The following is a 15,919-nucleotide window of genomic DNA, read 5'->3' as shown; positions in this document are numbered from 1 at the left end:
TTCTTGATGTTGCATATTGCCAACTCAATTGGCATGACAAAGGTAAGCTAGATCCTAAAATTACTATATTATAAATGCGTTTATTCCCTAAGCCTGCATAACACAGTTTTATTAATGTTTTCAGGCTTTTCTCTGCAACTACAGAAGTCGCAACGATGTTTTGAAAATTAAAGCTGCAATTCATTGGTGGTTTCTCCAACCTCACAGCTGAAGCTGTGAAAAAAGCACTGAATGTCACAAGAATTGTAGTAAAATTTTAACTGCTGCTAACATCATTTTTTGTAGATTTAGATTCTCCCCAATCCTGTGCTAAATGTGCATGTTTGACAAAATATCATCAGGAAGGATAAAACCAGCTGTTACTGAGCTGCTTCCTAACAGTCCACTAGACTCAGCAAGCTTCCTACACAAAGTTTTTCTGGTTTTGAGGGCATCTTAATGGTTTCATGAGGTGTGTATAAATATATATATGTATTTATGGAGCTGAATTGCACTCTTGCAAAACCACTGGCAAAATTCCCACCGAGTTTCAAGGGAACAGGATCAGCCCTTTAATGTTTTAATAGTTTTCTGACTTCTTATTGGCTGAAGGACAAGCTACAGTAAGCAGACTTTCTGTGAAGTTTAGAGTAAATTCCTTCTGCCTTCAATCAGAAAAAACAAAACCTAGCTGGAGCCTATCAAGCCTAGACACTCAGTAGATTTCCTTACTTATTTGTAAAAAGATTCATGAAACAGTCGCACTCATAAAAGGCAACGGGTTTACTTTTTTTTTGCAGGACAAGGTGATATAATTGATCTATAGTCGAGTGAAATACCAGCATATTGGGGACAAATTTGTTAGAATGGGCATGGTGACACTTTTCGGTCTCTGTTCCAGCATGGGACTCTGGTCCAGAATATCTCCTGCACCTGCCAGATCTGTCATGGTATTGTTTCTAGTGAAACAGGTAAGCTATTTCAATAATTAATAATGGAGAGTATAAATGTACATTCCTATTGCATAACATTTTAGCCTTCACAAACAGCATGTTTGTTTCAAAATTATCACTGCATAACAATTTATGTTCATTAAACTTTTGTCATGAGAATTGTTGGCTGAGACACTCTGACTAGGTAATTTATTACAATTTTCTTCTATTAATGCTCATTCATGCAGTGAATAAATTGTGTTTCTATCCATTTATACAATCTCTTTTCGTACCAATATTGATCAGTATTGTATTATATTTATTTTTCAAATTTCCTACCAGATATCAATATCATGTTTATTTTCTACTGTTTTCCCTCTGTTCTAGCGCTGTCTTTTAGCCTCTGACTTGTATGAGGGGTGAGCATAGAATCTCAGATTTATGCAGTCTGGTGTTAATTGTTTCATTCTGCACCTGAGCTTCTTTCAGAAGGTTAGGAAACCTGTATGAGGTTTCTACTTCCTTGTAAAGATCTACTAAACTATTCAGTTCTCTTTTTTTCTAAATCTATTTAAAAAGTCTGATAGCTTCCTTCTTTGTCTATTTTGTCCTATAAAGGTATTTCTATTCACTCGTCCTCCATTTATCTGGGTGCTAAAGGAAGTGGGTTTGCATGTGTATGTGCTGCGGAGACTGTAAATTGTATTCCCAGCTTTTCTGTGAAGAAAAAGTTACTAGGAGACACATGTCTTGTTTTGGGGTTTTTTTGGCCTTTTTTTTTGTTTTTTTTTTAAATATAAAATGTTTCTGATGCTTTTGTATAATTCAAATCTAGAGCTTCTCTCACATATAGAACTGACTATAGATCTATAGAATATAGATTCTCAAATATAGAACTGAAAGAACTCTCAGGTTTGTAAGACACCTTAAATCTGTAGGACACCTCAACCAAAGCACTGTTTCCAATCTCCCCATTACTTCTGTGAGATCAAAACTTCACAAGACTATAAATCACAGTGAATTACTTTGTCATAGTGATTCCTGTAACTTGTTTAAAGAAACGTGTTATATTTCTTTGTATTTTACTTAAGGAGAAAGAAAATTTAAAGAAATAACAATCATAAATCACTATATCCATATTTCTACACCTACATGCATATGAAAAATACCAGGATAATGGCTGAAAGAATAAGTAAATATTAAAGCTCTTATTTCTAGTTTAAAGCTAAATTGAAGGGTTTTTCTATTATAGCATAGTTTGAATAAACAGAAACATTTCATTTCACTGTTAGCTTAGTGTAAGAAATTAAAAAGGTGAGATGGGTGAAATGCTGATTATACTGTGGTTAGTTATGAAAAAAGTAACTTTAAACCAGTCTGTTTGCAATGTTGGAAGTTTATTACTATGATCCACTCCCTAAGCAAGAGCTTCACGCAGTGTTTTCTGCTGCATCCAAATATTTTTAAACGGTAGTGTCACCTTGGTGCAGTCTGTGGGCTCTGAGCAAACAAAATAAATTGAAAGACCCTTCCGGGGAAGTCTGGTTACATTTCAGTTAGGGTGAATGTTGATGTGAGCAGGGTGGCAGGCTCGCAGGTTGGGTGTTCGTTGGCCACCAGAGGAACCTCAGAGCCTGAAGTGAGGAAATATCCAGTGTAGGCAAGAGGTCACAGGCTTTTTGAGCTTCCATCCTGGACGCTGGGGTTTAATTTCTTCTGAGTTGGAAGTCTTGTTTAAATGCTAGTGGCTAAACGTCAACTGAAACATAAAACTGAGATCAACAGCCATGCTGAGCTGCATGTTGCCATCGCTTGAGATCACAGTAAATGCATCGGAAAGCTTGTATTTCTACTGCTAAGCGTGCATTGTGCCTGAATTTTTATAGTACTGAGTAGCTCAACTCTTAGATCATAATAGAACTTCACTGGGATCTGTAATCACAAAGCCATGTCAATGCAGAGAGCAAATTGTTGGTTCTTCTCAGCACATACCGAGAAGGACCTTCTCCCACCTGTGGCAAAGGCAGGAAAAGCCCCCTGGTCTCAGCAGGGACCGCTGTGTTACTCGCATTGACCAGCCTGCAGAACCTCCTCTTGCTGAGACGGCCTGTGCCCCTCTCTGAAGAACAGCAGCGACACGAATGCAGGATGCACAGCCGAGCCTGCCTCTCTGATTTTGCTCTTTAATCCTTTTCACTTAGTTAAACAGACATATGACATCAAGGTATCCCACTTCCTTAATTACCCTTTCCCCCGTAAAGCTAGTGCCTTATTCCAAGCCCACACAGTTTACTTTCTCACCAGACAGTGAGTAGATCTCTAGAGTACTTAGTGCAGAAGAGCCTTAACAGGATGTCCAGCTGTAGAAAACACTGAAGTCTTCTGCCTGGGACAGCTGCATTAATCCCTTTCAAGCCAAGAAAGCAAAGCAAGCTGGTTCTACTCATCCCAAGGCGCTGCCGGCATTCTTCCTCTATACATATGTCCTTATAGATTTTTCCCCAGCGAGAGTGGAGACCGCTACAGACTGAATAGTCATGTACGAACAGCGAGCTGGCTTTTTGTAGCTACTTTTGGTAGTCCCTGTGTGAGTAGCTGATGATCAATTCACAAATTGCTGCTGTTCAGGTCATCTTGGTTTGCTGTTGAATGTCTGTTTATAATTTCTTTGATAAAATAAATCTATGGGGACTTCTTAGTTTTTTAGCTTAATGATTAAGGCCATTCCAGCACTTTCCTTACAACTTGCAAATTTATCTCCATCTGTTTTGAGATATGACCACCAGCATTAGCCATGCTACCCAGGCAGAATTGCACCAGGGACAAATACTGTCTCGTACACCTTTTCAACATCCTCTTTTGTATGTACAAGTCCAGAAATGCCAGTAGCCTCCTGTACTGCAGCATTGTCTCAGGTGGCTGATGTCACTGCATTTCTACAACTGATTTCTAAAAATTCTGAAAAAGTCCTGACACACATCCCTCAGCTGTGGCTTCTAGGAGTAAAATGTTGCATTAGGTTCATCACAGCACGTGCTCTGCAGAGGGGTTCCTGTTTCTCTGTGATTTAAATGGCCCTTATTGACTGGTCACTGTTGGATCCCCGGTTAATTTCCAATCATCTACACATTTTTTGATTAATAATTTAAATTATTTTATATATTCTTGTTCTTCTAACTATATTTCAAATTCAGTTTGAGGTCAGTTGACAGCTCTTAATATTTTTTATGGGTGTAGCTTTGATTTTATATAGACTTGATTTGGTTTTTTTAATCAGAAAATCCTATGGCAGAAAAGCAAGCATCCCACAGATATTTACATCAACAGTGACCAGGTATTGCCTGTCTGACTTGCAGCTTTGCAGAAACCGACAATTATATAAGGAAGTAACGTGAAACTGTCATTTATGTCTAAACTGCTCCTCACTCTTGTGATCTTCTTCATAGCTGTATATCAACCTTCTCTCCAGGAATGGAACTAAACAAGCAGCCAGGTAGCTGCTGTGAGGCTTTCCTTGTACTACTTTGGCTGTTTAATGCATTTGTTTATTAGAAACTGAAGTGTTATCCCTTAAATCAAACAGTCTTTCCTACAAATGCGTCATCTCTGTGTCTTTGCCTCTTCAAATGAGGTTCACTGACCCAGGAGCGTCTCAAGAATCTCCCCTGGCTCCCAGCATTTTGAAGCCTACATGAGGGAAATGTCAAGATGATTTTTATTTTGGAAACATGCATTCCTTTCTCATGGCTTTTGTAAATATTCTCCTTATCTTGCAAGTCCATCAGAGGAAGAATAATTATAGTCTTTCTACTCCCTGGAATTTAAAGTAGGGTGTCTGGAAATTAGCTGAGAGACTAAAAGCAAAGTATTGGGCAGGCAACATCTATACAGAAACAACGTGCATGAAAGAGTGGTCTCATGTAACAGCTAGCTAATAGTCTTCACTGTTCTCGTTTTCAAAGTACATAAATATGATTTTCTTTGTTTTTTGAACAAACATAGGTTCAAAGAAAAAGATACAGAAGTTCACAGCCATTACATTGTCCGGGTTACTTATCACATCACCAAGCTCAGACCAGCTCAGTGGTCTTTCACACATGTGAAAGGCACTTTCCAAAAAGGCTGTAGTCCAGACAAAAGGAAACTGATTTTTCCCTGGAGAGCTGAAAAGCATCCTTTGGTATAAGGATTGTTGCTTTTTAGAAAACTTATGTTTAGTCTGCTCTCCAAAATTTGGTTGTTACAGTTGGTAACATTTTCAACCAGTAGTGAATTTTTCATTTTTGGTGACTTATAGTGCCAGTGTTCTTTGACTACTTGCCCACGTCTGGCCTCTCAAAGCCCTGGTTTCAGGACACCAGCTGTCATATTACGCAGAGACTGCTTAGGCTGATGTTCTTTTTCCTGCATAAATAATGATCAAGTCATCATGATGGTACTGAACTGTAAATAGTATCTAGCATTATCCTTTCTCTACTGCTTTGCTCCTAATTGGGCATTTCTTTAACAGCCCAAATCTGACATGTCACGAAGCAATTTTGCATTTAACTCTTCTACTGTTAGCTACTCCCTTCCTAAACAGTAATCATAGCAGCCTCTACAGTCAAAGTGTTGTGTGATAAAGGTGTGTCAGAAAGATGGGTATTTATAGAAACTGAATTAAAGTATGGCAGTCCCCTCAGGACAGTTGCAACCCTTACATCAATAAGGTGTATGCCACAGATGTCCACCACATCCTGAGCACATCAGTCACTATATATAAAATAATTATTAGAATCTGTCTATACTGGGAATTTTTTATTATTTTTTTTTTAACAGCAAAGCAGATTTTGTATCAGGAGTAATTTTATCCATGGAAACATATTTAATTCTTTACTCTGTGCTAGCAACTGTTGATCTACATCTCTGATATCACACTTCCATGCTAATACCAAAGTCTCTTTCCTTTCTGTTCATCCGCTTCCTGGTGCCAAGGGAGTGACCCAAGGTCAGCATGTCCCAGCAGGGCTCCTAAGCCTCTTCTTTCATTCCCTTTCTGAACACCACTGACAATCTCCTCAACCTCGGTGTTTCTTTTGTGTGTTTCTGTGGTTGTAGTATCATCTGTGTCTTATAAATGCATCGGTCCTTTCCCACACAACCTGCCCGAATTTGTCCATCAGAGCAACTGCCCATTTAGACACTGACACTTTATTTCTCATTGGTGTTCTCAGCCTATCTTCACCCAGAAAAGAAAAAACTGGGTGAGGGGTGGATTGAGGGTGGATTTTTCTTGCTTTTAGGAGTAGCTAAATGCATTTTGGGGAGAAGCTTGCACAGCACAGGGTGAGCAGGCAGAGGGAAAGAGCCAGAACGGCGAGCCATGAGCCTGCAGCATAGGAGCAGCCAAGACGAGCAGGCAGCTCTTGCAATCATGGGATGAGTCGTTTCCAGGTGCCAGAGGGACCTTCACAGAACCTGCTGTCATTAAACCGACTAAATCTGAAGACGAGTCTGTCTTCAAAGCTACAATAGTAAAAGGGAGATTGCTCTTGAAGTGCTTTTATTTCTAGTCTTTTTAAATAGATCGCATCACTGCAATTGTTCCACATCATATTATCCCCAGAAATCTAGATTTTCAGAATTTAAAGACATTCTTGATCTCCTCAGGGTTATCACTACAACAGGAGGGCCTAGGCAAAACCAGCATTAAAAATATCTATAACTGGAAAAACAAACAAACACCACCACCACCCCCACCACCCTGAAAATAAATATACCTACAAAAGCTCAGGACCCAAAAATCCATTTCTGTGATCTGTTTCATATGGAGAAAATTTTGGCATGGATAAAAATAATGCTCCCTTTCACTATGTGAGAAATCTCAAGGTAAAGATTCTTCTCCCCTACTGACACAGGACAGCAAAACTCTGCCCTGTCCAGGCAAAAAGGGCAACACAGCTGATGCAGATGGACAAGTAAAACTAAGATTTAAAATTATGTTTTCTCAAAAAAAAAAAAAAGGTGGAGGAAAAGAAAAATGTCTATGGCAAAGTTTCAGCTGTTGGAGAAAGAAGTAGTCTTTGTTGGGCAGGAGACAATGCACTGGAGAAAAGGTGTTATTGGCTAAACAGTATTGCTTATTCATTACACTTTTATTCAATTTTTTACCATACTACTCAACCAGATCTGCCTGACTATCTTTAAAAATACTTTAAAAATAAACAGCCCTCAAAATTATCATTAATCAGGTTCCTAAATTAATGTAGCGGAAACCTGAGAATGCTTGAGAAGTACTAGCTGACCTTGACATAAATTGATTGTAAAGACTTTCCTTAACTGGAAAGACTAAAATTTGTGATGATAAGCACACATTTCCTACAGTGGAGGAATGAAATGCCAGTGTTTTTGGTATACCCTCACAGGTCCTAGCAATTAAATATCTGTGTGGATTTTTAATAAGTTGAATGGATTCTATGGTAATATAGCATGGCAATACATTTCTTGCTCAGGCAAAGAAAGCAATTGAAGAAATGTCACTAATAGTTTCCTGGAGAAGGAAGGGGTCTGTCTTTAACTCTTTGCTTACCTATCATTGCTCCATTGTCCTCTCCTCTCTTCTCCTCTCAAATTTCTTATAATGGAAAGAGACTTGCCACTGAAAGATCACAAAGTTCTAACTGATTTTCCTCATGTTCAGTATTTCCACTCACAGGCCAAAGGATCTCTGCTGGAAAAAACCACTGCTGGATGGAACAAGTATAAACAAGAATGCTTGAAAATGCTGCGGGAATCAACTGTAGATACTGGTAAGGGAACAAATGGCACAATAAAGCAATGTGTTAAGTAACACTGATGAGTATGCAAATATTCTTTTACTTCCCTTGCAGAAGTGTGTGTCTGTTTATAAGTTCTAGATTTAGAACATTCAGTTGTAATGACATGCAGACATGCAACCATCAGGTTAAACAGCTCTCTGTCCTCAAACATACCAGGTTCCTGTATGTAAAACCAGATCATATACAGCAACGAACTGCTGAACAGCTGGTGCTGAGCTACTACTACGGTGCAGCACTGAGTGCCTGGTCAGGATGTAGCTGCTAGCCATTATTGGTGAAAACCAGGCCCTTTGGACAAAGGAGATGGGTTTTCAGTTCCATTTTCAGCCTGAAGGAAGTCAAGCCCGTATGTCTGGAAATCACGCTAACCACAGGAGAACAGACCACCCAGGGAAAAGACGTCTCCCACTTCCATACTTGAGGAACTGAGCCATGGCAGACAACAACTCAAAATGCACGGGGCAAGGCAGAGCCTGCTTTCTGGCTGGTCAGGGGAGCTGGGGAGCTGCTCCGACTCTCACGGGACTGCTTATGCATTTTGTGATACAGTCGTTAGGTTAATAAGCCAAGACACAGAGACCAGGTTGCCCCATGTTCACCTGGCACCTATAACCGTTAGCTTAAAGTCCCTTATTTATTCTCCTGCCTCCATGGCTTTTGGATTCCTGGCTGAAGAGCAGTGTAACTACAGAGAGCAGTGTCTTCTCCTGAAAAGTAGCAGAGGGAGGAACTGAGTCCACATCTCCTACCTTTTGTTGAGTGCTCCAAGTTTTATGCTGTTTGGCCAAAGGGGAGTTTATAATCTGTGACTACGTCCCTCTTAAAAGTATGAACTCTGCTCAGCTAGGTGTCTGCCTTCAGGAAAGCATGACAGAGGCTTGGTTTGAGTCATTGGAGAAGTTCAAGAAGTAGCTGGGAGAGAGGTGACTGCAGTCACCAAGGAAAGATTAAGAGTGAAACTGCTCTGTGTTTTGTACTCACTGGCTATAGGTAGGTCTCTACTCCTGTGTGCAAGTGATACAATCATGGTTGTCTTGCTGGGTGGATACCTCACCCCATCAACTGCAAAGGGAGACTCCAGGATGGTATTATGAGCACTTACTCACTTTGCTAGTGTCAGAAAGCTGCGTTTATGGCATTGTACTGTGCAACTTTGTCAGCCAGAAAATATGATCTGATTAAGATTAATATATGTATTTTTCATCATTCAAAATGCATTTAAAAGTTGGAAATCAATCCAAGCATTGGCCTGGGAATTTCAAACCGCAGGGAAAAGAAGGGGGGAAAAAGAGGGGTTTTTAAGCCTAAATTATGTAATATTTTATGTTTTAAAGTTCCTTAAACTTTTCCCAAAATATTGAAATCTCTAACTTTCACAGGCCTTTGAAAAGCAAAAGGGAAGATACACCCTGTCGGTCAGGGAAACTATTTTTAGTGATCCCATTCAATAACAGGCCTCCTCTTCTTTCAGCTTAATTAGGAATTGCTGAAAATGAGCATTTCTGCTTGGGCATGGCAGCATGCTCTCTAACCTGCTCCACAGGCAGCTGCAGCTGCTACACCATGAGCAAAGTGGTTTGGCTTACACTGCGATGCTGTAACAGCTGGGGGAACAAAGCAAGACCCCGTTCTCACTTCTGACCCCCATCTCTATCAAGAACTTGGTTCAGCTTTCATGTGAAATCACACTGGGTTCAGTATATGTAGGGCATGAAATGCTCACTCATTCTTCCTGAGCTTTTGGGTGTGCCTAAAAGCAAACAAGAGGCATACCATGGTATGCAAAGGCAGACAAATACCCGTTGAGGACTACCAGAACTTTACTAGGGTGTGCAGAGATGCAGTGAGAAGCCAAGGTTCATCTAGAAATTAAATTGTCCACAGATGCCAAGAACAGCAACGTAGGTGAGCAGACACACAGGGAAGACATAGGCAGGGCAGGGAAACCAGTCACTAATAAAGGAGGACCCAGAAAACTACAGGTCCATCAGTCTTACTTAAGTCTCTGGGAAAGTAATGGAATGAATCCTCCCAGAAACTGTCGCTAATCAAATGAGGCACATGATGGGGACAAGTCAGCACGTATTTAGCAAAAGCAAATCATGCCTGACCAACCTGATCACCTTCTACAACAAGGTAACATCTGCTGTCTGTATGGGGAGAGCAGTGGGTGTTGGTTACCTGAACTTCAGCAAAGCATTTGGCACTGCTTCCCACAGCCTTCTCCTGGCCAGGCTAGCAAGGCACACGTTGGGTGGAGGGCTGCAAGATAAGTAGCAAACTGGCTAACAGGCCAGACTCAAGCAGCAGTGAAAAATGGTTTTGACTCAGACTGGCAGCCTGTCTGTTATGGCTTAACCCCAGACGGTGACCCAGCACCACGCCGCTGCTCTCACTGCCCCTCACCCGGAGGGATGGGGAGCAGAATCAGAAAGGAGTGTAAAACTCAAGGGTTGAGATAAGAACAATTTAATAGGCAAAGCAAAAGCTGCACACGCAAGCAAAGCAAAGCAAGGAATTCATTCACCACTGCCTGTGGGCAGGCAGGTGTCCGGCCATCCCCAGGGAAGCAGGGCTCCATCACCAAAACGGTTACTTGGGATGACAAACGCCATAATGTCGGGTGTTTATCCCCTTTCCTTCTTCTTCCCCCAGTTTATATACTCAGCGGGATGTTATATGGTATGGAATACCCCTTTGGCCAGTTTGGGTCACCTGTCCTGGCTGTGTCCCCTCCCAGCTTCCTGTGCCCCTCCAGCCCTCTCGCTGGCAGGGCCCAAGAAACCAAAAAGTCCTTGATTTAGTATAAACATCACCCAGCAACAACTGAAAACCTCAGTGTCCTATCAGCGTTGTTCTCAAATCCAAAACACTGCACTGCCCCAGCTACTCAGAAGAAAATTAACTCTATCCCAGCTGAAACCAGGACACTGTCACCAATGGGGTCCCTCAGGGATTGTTACCAGGCCCCATGCTGCTCAGCCTCTTCATAAATTATCTGGGCACAATGGCCTTGAAAGTACCCTCACCAAGTTTGCTGATGATGACAAACTGGGGGGTGAGGAGGCCACGTCTGAAGACAGAGCCATCTTCTAGAGAGACCAGGACAGGCTGGAAGAGTGGGCTAGCGAGAACTGTGTGAAGTTTAACAAAGCCATAACCAAAGAGCCCAGTGCAGGCTAGGAGCTATGTGGCTGTGAGCAGCCTGGCCTAACAGGATCTGGAGGTCCCAGTGGACAACAAGCTGAATGTAAGTCAGCAGTGCACCGCTGCCTCAGCGAAGTACGTCGGATCTGGGCCTACACCCTATGGGGCATTACTAGCAGAGATAGAGAAGTGATCATCCCACTACACTCAGTGCTTGTTAGGCCACCTGTCGAGTACTGTGTCTAGTTCTGGTCCCCACAACTCCAGAAAGACACCGCTAGACTGGTGAGGGTCCAAAGGAGGGCCATGGAGATGATCGAAGGGCTGGAGAACCTACCATACCATATGAGGAAAGTGGTGGAGTTAGATCCTTTCACCCTGGAGAACAGAAGGTGCAGGGGGGACTTCATCAAAGTAAAAGCCAGCTACAAAGAGGAAGGAGGCTTTCTCTTTCCAAAGAGCCACACGGAGAAGACAACGGGCAATGAGTACAAGTTCCACCAGGAGAGGTTTCTCCCTGATATAAGAAAGATATTTTTTACAGTGAGAGCAATCATTCCCTTTAACAACCTCCGCAAGGATGTGGTGGAGTCCCCATCATTAAAGGTTTTCAAGATGTGATTGAATAGGGTGCTAGATAATCTCATCTAGGCTCCCTTTCCCACAAAAGGTTGAACCAGATGATCTTTCAAGGTCCGTTGGGATGTTCTATGGCATTTCACAGGAAAGCACACTAACCACTGGGCCACTAGTGGTGCTGAAGGAGATAGGATAACCCTTGTTCAAGGTGACCCACCAGGTATCCAGCCGTGACACCTGGAGGAAAATAGTAGTTCCAGTCCCAGTTCTCTGTTGTGTTTATATACTTTTTATGGGCAGGCACTGGATGAAAACAGAAGTAATCTGGGGTGTGTAACTTGTTATTTCCAGTCTCTGGGGACATGGAGGGTCTTGATTCAGCAGTGACACAGGGGAAGATACTAGAGGGCAGTAGTTCATAGCAGGTGATCAGGAGAACTACAGGAACCAGAACTCCAGTTTTCATGAAATGGAGAAAAAACTATTTTTCTCCTGGCAGTCTACCTGATCCACACCTCAACAAACCTTGATCAGGTATTGGGGAAAGGAACAATAAAAATGCAGCTATAAATGTTGACAACTACACTGCCCTTAAGGCAGATGGAGCCACAGATGTTCATCCTCAAAGGCACAAGGGAATTATTAAGAATGCACATATTATGCTCTGTATTTTAGCAGAAGCACCCCAAAAGGGTGCTGATGAGTTAGCCCAGAGCTATATTTGTTGCTCCCTGTATCCTTCTTCCCGTATCAGTTTCTCAAAGTGCTGCTAAGTATTAAGGAAAACAAAGCAATATATACTCTTCTAGCTTTGGATGGGCAAAGCCAGTAAAGAGAGGAGAACTTCAGCTTATCCCAGAAGAAAGGCAGAAACTAACCAAAAGACTAGTGCAGCCATTAATGCATTTATCTTACTGTAACCTGATTGCACCATTTCAATTCTGCGTTGTCAAATGTTTTATCTTAACTTTAAGTCCTGTAAATGATGTGATATCTGTGAAGCTTAGAACTAAGTTCATCTGAGGCATTACCAGCTCCCTAACTTCTGTTGCCCAAGGACTAAGACGAGTCACTATCCAAGAAGCCAGCAGTGGTCTGAGCTGAGAACCAGTGTCACAGGGGTCATGAAAGGTGGAATATCTCCCATTTACCAGCAAAAAGTCTGTGGGATGTACCAAAAGCAGTGAGCGAGACCATGGCTAGAATCTGTCTGATACATCTGGACAACAGAGGCCTCAAGATGATTTTGAGCAATACCCTTATCTCATGATGAAGCATGTAAATCCTGCTGCTGCTGTGTAGATCCAGGGAAGAAGGACAGTAGCCATTTCTGCACTGTGCACTTCTGATCATTGCACAAAGTTTATCTGCTACATCTTGTAAATACTCTGGAGTAGCTTGCAGGTTACCTGGAACAGTGTACAATAGTTTTCATGATTGTCCATTGTCTGAACAACTTCTGGTAAAATTTCTATTTGCTTCTCTCCCCAGGAATACATTGTAATGGGACATTTGATCAATTTGTTTGCTGGCCTTACTCGCCCCCAGGAAATGTCTCTGTTCCTTGTCCTTCATATTTGCCATGGTTAGAAAACGGTAATGTGAAAGTGGTAACTTCTCTTCTGGTTTATGCTGGGAATCCAGCCAAAGAACAGATGGTGCTGGTCTCACTTGTCCCGGTGTCCTGTGAAGTGTCTGAGGCCTGCCTTGTCTCACCTCTTTTAACCTCTTTTCTGAATTGAGGCACAACATTGTTGTTGATGTTTAATTATTTACTCTTTTTCTCCATCTGTTCTTGTTACAGCTCCATATTGTGTGCTATAAAGCAACACTTCCAAGACATTGCAACCATACAGATTTGGGGTTCAGCTTCTGAGGTTCAACTCCTGGGGTCCCCACTGACCCCAGACGTGCACGTCTCTGTCAGAAAACTGGAATAGCCAAACAAAACAGCAGCCCAAGCAGTCAGCCGTCCAGTAGGACATAGTGTACCACCAGCAAGTAGTGTGAAAAACCCGAGCCTTCCAAGCAGCCTTTTCCTGGAGGGAGTGGAGCAGGGAGGCTCTCAGGGAAGAAAAAAGAATAACAGCAGGAGGAGCAAAATTCTCTAAAAGCAAACAAAATTCCCTTTCTCCTAAAGAAATGAAAGAACATTCCTACCACTGCAGCCTAGCACTTCTGAGTCCTGCTACAAAGCCTTTCTTAGCCACATGTGGCTTTCTTAGTGAATTATTTCTAACACCACTTGAAAGGACCAGTTGTGCCTGAGTCCTTTAGTTTATAGGGGACATGGCTACAGGCTGCTTATCCTAGCTTTCTCCACCCCACCCCACACACGGTTTGTTCTGTAATGTCAGCATTTGTCCTTTTGTGCTGCTAAACAGAAGGAGACCCAGCTTCTGTCTAGTCTCCCAAACAACTGCTTCTGCCAACCATTTAGAACAAATTCAGCTTTCCATAATAAACATAAAAGCATCTTCCTTCTCTCCATGTAACAGAGGCTTTCTCGCTTTCTCTTTTTCTGCCTAAATTTCTACAAATGCAAGATGTAAGAAATTGCACCAGGTTATGAAGCTTTTAGTTGTGTTCACTGTGGGGAACACAGTAGGGCTGTTGTGTTCCAACATCATCTGTCATTCTCATCCATGCCACAGCACCTTAGGAGAAAGAGACATTAGAGACAGCCCAGCTGTCTCTCTGTCCCAGAGGTTCTGTGGGACTGGTGTTAACGTTGCTGGTGGTCCCCATTTCCATTGCTGGTTCCATTTCCAAGGTATAGCCATGTCTGTTCTGGGACACCGATGAACTTGGATCAGAAAAGCTTGGAAACCTGAGGTACCTCTGTTGTGGTTTGTCATCACCACCATGGCTGAGCACTGGAAAATTAAAATAGTCTAGAAATGGGATTTCTGGTCACATTTCATAGATGCCTTCTCGTTTTTTTCAGTGTCTAATCTCCACACAGCGCTCATGCTCTGTTACAGCACACTGTGCTTTCAAAGCAGTTATCTCAGTTCCAGTTATCCTGAGCAAAATGAGATATTCTGGTTGTTGCTGCCATCATTAAACACTTCTTAATTAAAAATATGATAAAAAAGCTCAGGTCTGATTGGAAATAAAGGGAAGGCAGCTGTTTAGGACAACATCAAACAAACATCAACCAGGGTCCCCATACCATTCTTCTGATGTTATGGGGAAACTCTTTAACTATCATAAACTAGGACAATACAGTGAAAGCCAAGAAAGCTACACCAGTTCACAGCACCTGCTGATCAGGCCCCAAAGCACATAAACAAAACAGCAGCCACAGGTGTTCCAGATCATTCCCTACTCAAACCACACTCTTCCTCCTACAATTTTGCGTGCATAGCCTGGGCAATGTGCTACCTGGGCTTGAGCAAACTTACGAGCTTAATGAGGAAAAAAGAATAAAGTTAAATGTAGGCTTTTCTTTTGGCTGTAGTAACCATGTGTTTTCTGTAAATACCAGGTAAATTCTGGGAATGTTTTTCTGTGAGATCACGTTCCTATTTTGTCTTATGTAAATATGAAATCTGTACTGTCAAAGACAAAAGAAAAGTGGGTTGTATTCCTTTTTTTTTTTTTTTTGAGTGGGAGTTGTCTGTTGCTGGGGTATAAGGGAGAAATCTTTAGAAATGTCTATGAAAAATGAAATCTTTATTTTGACCTTTTAGCCTTAAACCTCTGTTTACTTTCAGGAAGCATAGGAAGTGTATACAGAGTCTGCTTGGATGAAGGGACTTGGCAAACTAAGGAAAACTCCACAGACATTTGGCGTGATAGTTCAGAATGTTCTGAGAGAAATAATTTCAAACAAAATGTAAGTATGCTTTATTTTATGATTTAATACCCTAATCTTCTTAATCCCTTCTTGAGTAACAGCTAAAACATTTCCAGTGAATACCTGCAAAAGACGTTCGGATTTCATGTAGATTCCCGAACGGAAACCTGTTATTTAGAAGCAGCAGAGGAGAAAAGGTAAAACAGGGGGATTCCTGCTTTAGATGCCACAAATTATTTCCTTTTCAGAGCCTGCTGTTCACATGTCCTGAATTTGTCCTAACAAAACTGAAAGGCTGCAACTTGACAGGCAAAGAACTGAACCCAAAGTGCCCCATCGCCGAGCCTGTAGCATTTACAGGGCCGTTACTGGGCCCTTTCAAATGTCACTGGTCACAGGCTGGTTGGAGCACTGGGCCTTCCCAGCGGGGGGGAGCAGCTCCCCAGGGAGCGTATGGGGGTTCAGCTCCTTGTTACTCCTCGTGTCATGGAGTTCAGCTTAGCTGATGTCAAAATTAACTGTCTTAGGTAAGCGCTATTACCGCTGATATTTTTTTTTTTTTACTTTTTAGTACATTACTGGGTGAGCACTGCTATTGTTTATTACTTTACTGATTACCGTATTAAACGCTGTTAGTTCAGGATCCCCGTGTACTACAAGAT

The 15,919-nt window shown here is 41.9% G+C and overlaps 1 protein-coding gene across 1 annotated transcript in view; it reads left to right on the top strand.

Annotated features, from left to right (window-relative positions):
* The first annotated feature begins 678 nt into the window (after nucleotides 1-678).
* Nucleotides 679-15,919, top strand: part of GLP2R (glucagon like peptide 2 receptor) — a 33,916-nt gene continuing 18,675 nt past the window's right edge. The window contains exons 1-4 of the mRNA XM_027813016.2: nucleotides 679-950; nucleotides 7,591-7,699; nucleotides 12,947-13,051; nucleotides 15,175-15,296. Coding sequence (XP_027668817.2) covers nucleotides 846-950; nucleotides 7,591-7,699; nucleotides 12,947-13,051; nucleotides 15,175-15,296 — 441 coding nt within the window. The 5' untranslated portion in view covers nucleotides 679-845. The remainder of the gene's footprint in view (nucleotides 951-7,590; nucleotides 7,700-12,946; nucleotides 13,052-15,174; nucleotides 15,297-15,919) is intronic.

The sequence above is a fragment of the Falco cherrug genome, chromosome 1, assembly GCF_023634085.1.
Source record: "Falco cherrug isolate bFalChe1 chromosome 1, bFalChe1.pri, whole genome shotgun sequence".
NCBI lineage: Eukaryota > Metazoa > Chordata > Aves > Falconiformes > Falconidae > Falco > Falco cherrug.
This window is presented reverse-complemented; position numbering and strand designations above follow the sequence as displayed.